Here is an 8657-nt window from a genome sequence, read left to right on the forward strand (position 1 = left end):
TGCAGTCACACATAACAAAGATCTTGAACCCAAAACGGTGCCTTTTGCTGGGTATGTACTGCCGAAATGAAATATTGCCTCTCCACAACACGAGACTCTCGTCTATGACGAGGTCTCTATAGGGATAAAATGAGGAATGGAATGCCTGCCTTAGGTGATCAAAAACCAACCTAATTCGCCTCATCTTATCTGTGTCATTAGCATTTGCAGGATCATCAGCATCATAGAAATGGAGGTGGCTTAGAATTTGCTGAAACCGATTACGGCTCATTACTTGGCCAAATATTGGTGTAAGTATAATAGGGTCCCTTGTCCAGTATGCAGGAATTCGGTTCTTTCGTACAATACGCATCAAAAGTACCTAGGCCAAAAACAAAAACATTTCTGCAAGGGAGACTGGGTAATCATAGAGGATAAAATGCCTGCTCCTTGTGCCCTGTCTTTCACTCTCACGGCGCTGGCTGTTAGCAAACCGGTTTGTTTGATCCACTGTTTCCTCCACAAAACCCTCACTAAAGAAAAGGTGGAAAAAATCCAGCCTGGTTGAATTACAGTGAATACCGGGAGCAATGCATCCAGCACGCCCCTGCTCAGTGAATGGGTGAATGAGGGGAGTAAAATCACTCCCATCCTCCCAATTCCATGACACAAAATCCTTGTCCCAATTGTCCCCATCCTCGCCTTCATCAGGGTGGGGAGGAGATGATGGTGGGGGAGGTTGGGGAGGAGGAGTGCATAGGGCTTCCTGACTCGCACTCCTCTTCCCTTGGCCTTTACCCTTCCCCTTTCCCTTACCCTTACGGCCTTGGGGAACATCAGAGGGCTGTGGGGAGGAAGCCCGGGAAAATTGGGGAGCATAAGACGCGTTGGGGAGTGGCTCCTCCTCACCTCCCTGCTCCACCACCACACCACGTGATTCACCACCCACCCTCACTGCCCCAAGTGATAAGCCCCACTGCCTCACACCACCACGTGACTCACTCCCGCCACTCTCACTTTCCACACTCCTCCCAACACTTTCCCTTTCACTCCCCACTCCCTCAAAGCCACTTCTGCCATCCCCAAACAATACACTAGGCTCATACCTGTTAGAACGATGTGGTGTGCGCTCTGGGCCGCGATGAGTAATAACCTCATGGCCGTATCACGTGGCAGCACGTCCCACGGCTCTGTCCTCGTTCTCGTCCTCGAAATCGGGCTCCACATCACATAGGGACTGGTTAGAGGATCTTGCATGTTGTTTTTGTGCAGCCTGACCCTCTCCTGCAGCATGATAAGTCATGTAGCACCGCTTCCTGGGGGACGGGACTTCCTCATCACTGCTGCTGCTTTCCACATCCTCTGGTTGGACATAATCTTTGTCCATCTCCTCATCATCGAGTGGCAAATCACTATCGCCAGTAAAGGCATCCAGGGCAGCTTGAATTTCCTCCTCCGAGAGACCTCTATGCACCATGTCTGAGCAGGACCGTTGCTAACAGGTGAGTGACCGAGCCGCAGGTGAGCATGGGTCGCGCGGGGTCGCCGAGTGTCCCCGCCTGGTGGCAGGTAGGGGAAAGTCGTGCGACACTACGTACCAAAAATCTCATGCGAATTTTGAAAATTGTGGAAATTATGCAACTTGCAATTGCAAAACGTACCAGTACGTCGACGGGACTGGCAAATGCAAAATGTTGCAACATATCAGTACGTTGACGGGACGTCTCGGGTTAAAGTTTACTCAAGGTTAAACAAAGCTTATGAAACATACCAGTATTTTATTGATTTAATTTAGTACAACATCATACAAACTTCCTCGTGTTATTTTAATACTTATTTATACATTGTTGATATCCTTAAAGTTTAATGAAGATTAAACAAAGTTTAAGAAACATCATTCATTCATTCATTCATTGCCAGACACCATGTATCCCAAACGGGGTGGCCAAGGGCTTAGAGTTAATTGTTTTACAGGGAGGGGCACTAATCCTCCACCAACCCCACTTAACACGTAGGGATGCCAACGGCATCTGGTGTTCCCAGGCGGTCACCCATCCAAGTACTAACCACACCCAACGTTGCTTAACTTCGCTGATCAGACGGGAAGCGGTGTACTCAACGTGGCTCACTTGGTAAGGTGCTGTACTCACGCAGTTGAAAGCGCTGGTTAAGACACATACCTTTAGTTTATTTCCTTAATTTAGTACAACATCATACAAACTTTCTCGTGTTATTTTAATATTTATTTATACATACAATGGTTGATATCCTTAAAGTTAAATCAAGGTTAAACAAATTTAATGAAAAATACCAGTATTTTATTTACTTAATTTAGTACAACATCATACAAACTTTCTTGTGTTATTTTAATATTATTATATCTTTTCATTCAATGCTCTCATTCATTTCCTTCTCTCAGAGATTCTCAGGTGTGAGGAATGGGGCGGTACTACCACCACCACGGCCATCCACATCCACAGCCCACCTGGTGGAGGCTGTGCTCAGTGGGGATGATGAGCCATCGCCGCCATCCCAGCTGTCTTACCAGCCCTATGACCAGCCGTCCCAGCCACCTCAGCCTCATTTGTCGACAGGACCGTCCAGGAAGAGGCCCAGAACCTCACCAAACAGCAGCTCCACCAGCATCTCATCCGATGATATCCTGAACAGGGTAAGAACAAATTATTAAAGACACCTGCAGTTTAAATGAAGAAATTCATTTGTCATGAGAACTTTCAATATTTACGTTGCTTTTGATCTCAAAGTTGCTAGGAAACAAGGTCTTGGAACAATATGGTTTAACATCAGCACAACATATAAAGTAAAAAACCTGATTGTAATAATACAATGCACACTATGTAAAACCCACAGTTAACATTTCACAATTAACATTTACAAGTGAGGTCACTAATGATTTTCATTTCCCTATTGCAGCTCCAAGAGCAGTTGAGAGCGAACTCAACCCTCCAAACCCAGGTGGCCTTGATGCGGCAGCCAGAAAACAAGCACGAGACAGCAGTAATTCAGTATGCAAATTACTTGGTAACCCTCTGTCGGGAAATGTCACCAGAGCTATTCAAGAAATTCCAAAGGCATGTCAGCAATGTGGCCCTGGACATGCTGGAGAACCCAAACCATTACCTGCAACGCCCCCACGCTCCTAACCCCTCGCATCCTCCAAATCCAGGGCCAGCACCTGCACCACCACTAGCATCTGCAACTGTTTCAGCACCAGCACATGCATCAGGTCCAACAACGTCTGAGTCCCAGGTGCAGCAACTGCAACACCAGATCTGGCAGTTGCAACAACAGCAGCAGTTCCTTCAACCACAGCCAGGAAGGCTTCACCACCCACCACCCACCCCAGGCACTTCACATTTCCCCAGCTTGGGGAACCTATCATTTGGGTCTTCTCTCGTCGGATTGCAGCCTCCATACTCGGACCTAAACACACCTCGTGCATCGACCCCTGAGCCACGTGAATGATGTACTATTAAGTTTAGAGTTTAAGAATTCTATGTATGGTTAAGTTTAATACATTTTTTTTACCCCCTTTAAACAGGTGTTTTATTGTCAGGGAAGGGTTTTATGGTTAAAGGAAAACAAAGAAAACCATGGTACTTACCTACTGGACCATCCTGTCCTGCCATTCCACAGCACCGGACAGTGAGTTGTAATATGCCTTGAGGTAGTCCCTGATGACCTTAGGACCAGTCACGCCTCGGCTCCTCGGCAGGTGGTCCAAGGACGTCAGCTGTATGCCCTATCTCCACCGGCCCTCGCTGATTTCATGCATCACCGGGTCCTCAACGTCTGCAGCTTGGATGCATAAAGATGGATTCCAGAAATGCAGCAGATTGTGGAGGCAGCAGCAGGCCAAGACTGCCGACTCTACTCCTTTGGGCTTGAGGGCCACTGTTGTCAGGAGGCAATAGAATCTAGGGGAACACGAAATAGCATACATGTTACAGTAGCATACATGTTGTTGGTGTATTTCGGCACATAATCAAGTGGTATCCAAGTCAAAATTTTTCACATGAATATGGTAATTAATTGTGTTGTAATACCGTTCAACTCATCTGTTGGAGAGGATACCGAAGGCATTCTCCACTACTCGTCTTGCCCTGGAGAGTCTTTAGTTGTAGACTCTCTCTTCTCTTGTCAAACCTCGGTGAGGATAGGGCTTCTGGAGCCAATCTCCAATGATGAAGTAGGGGATGGGGCGGTCACCTCCTGGCAGTGGATGTCAAGGGGGCAGTCCTATGCAGTTGTCCTCCAGGGCACTCCTTAGGTCTCTGTTTAAGAATATCCCAGCATCACTCGTTCCCTCATTTGCACCAACGTCAATGTAGAGGAACTTGTACTCACTGTCGACCAGTGCCAGGAGGATGATAGAGTGGAGTCCTTTGTATTTGTAGTAGTAGGACCCACTCCTCCCAGGGGCACGCATGGCTATGTGTTTCCCATCGATGGCGCCGATGGTGTTATGGAAGTTCCATTGATCAGCAAACCCTTTGGCCACCTTCTTCCATCCATTTGGTGTCGTTGGGCACTCGATGACCTCCTCCATATACCCTGCAATAATTGCCTCGCAGGTCTTGTACACTACGAGGGACATTGTTTTGTGTGCAACTCTGAATGAATAAGAGAAACTTTTGTAGCTGTCACCAATGGCTAGATATCTCAAGGTTATAGCTAACCGAAGTCCTGGCTCCAAAGGTTCCCTCCACCAGGTGTACTGTTTCTTGATCCGGTGTTCAATTCTCCCCAATACTTCACTGAAGAGGGACTCATCTACTCGCATGAAATTCTGGTAGGAACTCTTGTCTTCGATGAGCAGCTCTTGAAGAAGGTGTTCCCATTGTCCATACTGGCGTCTCCTGCTGATCCACGGTCGAACCCAGCAGGACCTCAGCTTCTTCTTCTTCTGCTTCTCCTCCTCCTCCTCCTCCTCCTCAAGCTTCCTTTTGTAGACCATAAGGAGTGTCTGGGTGTAAATGCTTTCTTGCACCCTCAACTGACGTAGGATGGTAAGCAGTCTCTTGTTCCTGACAGTGGGTAGGACACAGGAGAGGTCCATGGTGATGCGCTGGGTGTCAGTGCCAGTCACAGTGTGATGCCCAGCCCCATCTGGCATTCAATTTATACCTCCATGGGTCAGTCGTGGGGGGTCGGGGGGGCGCTGTGCATTCCCCGAATGGGTCACGCAGTCGTGTTGCATTCTTGGCCGGTCGTGGCTAACAAAAATCCGTTAAAATTTCAAACTTGAAGACTCGTTGCTCTGTCGCCTCGTGGTCGCCTCACGGTCGCCTCGTGGTCATCTCGCGGTCGCCACGTGATCTGCTCGGGTTCTTGAGGACGTCACGACCAGTCGTGAGGCAGTCATGAGCAGATTAGATTCGGGGCCAGTCGGGAGGTGTGGGAGCCAACTAGGACACGACCTTGAGTCCTGCCGCGGTCGGGCCCTGAGTCGCGTATGTGTGACATGGGCTTAAGTATGGTCAGCTTCAACCTCCTGCGTAGGCTGCACTATTCCTGTTGCGATTCTGGTCTCGTGCAATCTGCGTTCCATCTTCCTGATGCAACAGTGCATTGCACAGACGGTGAGAATGAAACCTATGAAAGAGATAGCCACAGGGGGAAACACAAATACCCGCTGCACCCACGAAAGGCTTAAGGCCAAGGAAAACTGATCCATAACGAAATCACTTTCACTGAGAAATGTTAACGTGCACAAGTTGGCAGAGGTGACTGAGAGATTATCAAAGGGCAGAGCAGAGGTCATGCTGATGGGTTGAAAGATGTCATAAGTGTGATTGCACACTGCCTGGTGGTAATGAGCTGCATAGGTGATGACAGACTCATATTTAACTGTACAATAGTCACATGCCTTATATAGACCACCAGCAGGCACTGAACGAACATAAGAGCCAGGACACATGATGGTAACAGAGATGGGGACAGCGAAAAAGAAATACTGGACGTGGTTCAAATGAGCGAGATGCACTGGAATTTCAGGGGCCGGAACAAAGGAACAGGCAGAGTGTACAGAATGGTTGCGAACCAAGTCAGACTTGCCGGGAGCAGTGCTACTGGGGAAAATAGCCAGAAGGTGAGCACCACAAAGATGAGACGTAGGGGTAAGGGAAGAACATCTTGTAAGATCTCTGGAGGAGATGAAAGCAATGGAAAGATGATCATGACGTAAGAGGAAATATTCCGAGCGCAAAGGCGCTTGCAATAAAGAGTTATTGGACCAAAAAGGAAAAGGAATAATCTGGAAGAGGTTGAAGGTGATGGTAGAACGAAGAGGAATGTGATCCAAGACGCCATTAGCGAGGAAGGTGGCCTCAGGTACTGGATAGCAGAATTCTAGAGAGGAGAATGAGAGCACTGGAGACAAGTCAAATGTAGGACGAGCCCATTCTAATGCAAAGCGAAGATCAGAGAGAAATACTAAGTCTGCAGTGACACGACCATCGACAGCATCGACTAAAATACGAACTAAGGCAGAGACTTGCGGAAGAAGAGAGTCAATGGATAGCTGAAGGTTATCCACGTGGATGTTAACATAGAGATGTTCAGAAACAGTGTTAATTTTAGAAATTTTGCTTCATCAGAATTTCTGTGAAGTTGTTAAGAGTGTAAGTTACTTCATTTAGGTGGGCTGTGAATTTCTGCAACATAATGTGTTGCACCTTTATTACTCGACTTTGAGACTCAACGGCATTAGCCAAGTGAGCTAGGTCTGACCTGAAACCAGAGTGGTCACGAGCTGTTGCAACTCCAAATAGGCCACTTAGAATTTCACCTCCAAAGTCAAAGAGACCTCGTTTCAAACGTGAACGACCTACAGGTGTCTGACTGGAAAATGTATAATTAGGTTGAGAGAACCTGTCCTTGACATACTCCATTTGCCAAGAAATCGGTAGATAAAGAGGGCACCAAAACTGATCCGGGTTGTGTTTCCCCACAATGGTCAATAGCTGGGTCTGGTCACAATAATACAGCAGTCTCGATAATATAGTATGGTTACAGGGAGACCTGTCGCTCTGACATCATGCTTCTCCAAAATGATGGAAAGAATAATGCTAGAGAGACTGTTGTATCTCATTGACGATAAGCTTAGTGATAATCTGTATGGATTTGTGAAAGGTAAATGAACAGCGATGCAGTGATAAAGTGTCTGTCCAATGAATCTGACTACTGCAGGGTGTTCATTGATCTCAAGGGTGCATCTGACAAAGCTAATGGTGAAGTAATACTATATGAATTAGCCAACATGGAGGTCAAGGGGAAACTATTGCTCTGGGTGGGTGATTATTTATTTGGGCGAAGGTCACAAGTATGGTACCAGGATACACTTTTCCATGAGAAACACCTTGAGTTAGGTACACCTGAGGGAGTAGTCCTAAGCCCTGTGTTGTTCAATGTGCTAGTGAACAAAATAGCATGGACAAAATTAGCTCCTGGAGTTACCACAGTTATATATGCAGACGATATCATGCTTCAGTCCACGTCATTTGATAGCAAGCAACCGCATTAAATCATCTTGCACATCAATACAGCACATGGGGCTTGTAATTAATGAAGAAAAAACGACGTTTCAGTGTCGAGCTATTAGTAATAAACAGTTAACAATTATTGAGAAAAGCATAGAGAGACAGAAGTTATAAATTTCTAGGAGTGTACGTTGGTTATACGGCAGAAAGTAAGGAAGCAGACAAACCACCTCATAACACAATGCACAGCACGAATGCAAGCCTTGAGATCTTTGGCCTGGAGTGGTGCAGGTGTTGGTATGCCTGTCCTAAAAATTATGTACATAAGCACTATTAAATCAGTGACTGAATATGCCAGTCCTGTCTTCTCTTGCCTTGATAAAGGAAGACTTGATAAACTTGAAAAGTTACAGAACAAAGCAATGAGAATAATCCTGGCTTGCCTCAAAAATGCCATGGTAGGTGCCATGAAAATGGAGCTAAGATTATCAAGTATAAAAAACAGTGTAGAAGAAGTTAGTACAGTGGCTGCCATCAGGCATATGAGAACAAGTGGGGTAACAAACTACACAACAATGTCAAAGATTACATAAGTGAAGTCAGAACATTTTGGAAACAAGGCAAGAGAGGATACATAAAACAGGTGGCTGAAAGCATACACAATTACGACCTACTTAGCACTTGTGTACATCACGGTAAAACCCCAGAAGTACCGCCACGGGAAGTCAAAGATAAAAATATAGATGTAATGCCCTTAGATAGGAAAAAGAGCTTATACTCTGCTGCGATAATGAAAACATTAATTGAACAACGCATAGATACTGTAACAGATAATGACACAGCCCATATATATTGTGATGGATCAGTAATGGCTATTGGCAGGGCAGGGTGTGGGATCCTGATAAGAGACCTCAGTACCAATACTTGTAAAAGGTGGTAAAAAAAAGAAAAAGAAAAGAAAAAAAAAGAATTAAATGGCGTGTGAAAGGCTATCTCAGGTCGTAAGTCACTCACTGCCTTTTTTTTCTCTTTCTAACCCTGTTCTCCTCAATCACTGTCTTAAATGTTAATTAGTTTCATTATTGTAAATACGATAATTATACTGTATATATTGTGCAACGTGTTTGTTTATCACTCCTGTATTCGCAATACATCCCTATAGGATAGTGGCGATAG

At 45.9% G+C, this 8657-nt stretch overlaps 1 protein-coding gene and 1 pseudogene across 1 annotated transcript; both read right to left on the reverse strand.

The window, feature by feature from the left end:
* Positions 1–1997: 1997 nt before the first annotated feature.
* On the reverse strand, positions 1998–2113 carry LOC145399187 (5S ribosomal RNA; annotated as a pseudogene).
* A 2112-nt stretch (positions 2114–4225) lies between these two features.
* LOC145399120 (uncharacterized) lies at positions 4226–5116 on the reverse strand. The gene is made up of 2 exons (XM_080271861.1): positions 5002–5116; positions 4226–4821 (listed from the first exon to the last, which is right to left on the reverse strand). The coding sequence occupies exons 1-2, from the start codon at positions 5114–5116 to the stop codon at positions 4226–4228; spliced, it is 711 nt and encodes a 236-aa protein (XP_080127987.1).
* Between the last annotated feature and the right edge of the window lie 3541 nt (positions 5117–8657).

This window comes from Coenobita brevimanus, chromosome 47 (genome assembly GCF_032717465.1).
Source record: "Coenobita brevimanus isolate Jiangsu-jjx chromosome 47, ASM3271746v2, whole genome shotgun sequence".
Classification (NCBI taxonomy): Eukaryota; Metazoa; Arthropoda; class Malacostraca; order Decapoda; family Coenobitidae; genus Coenobita; species Coenobita brevimanus.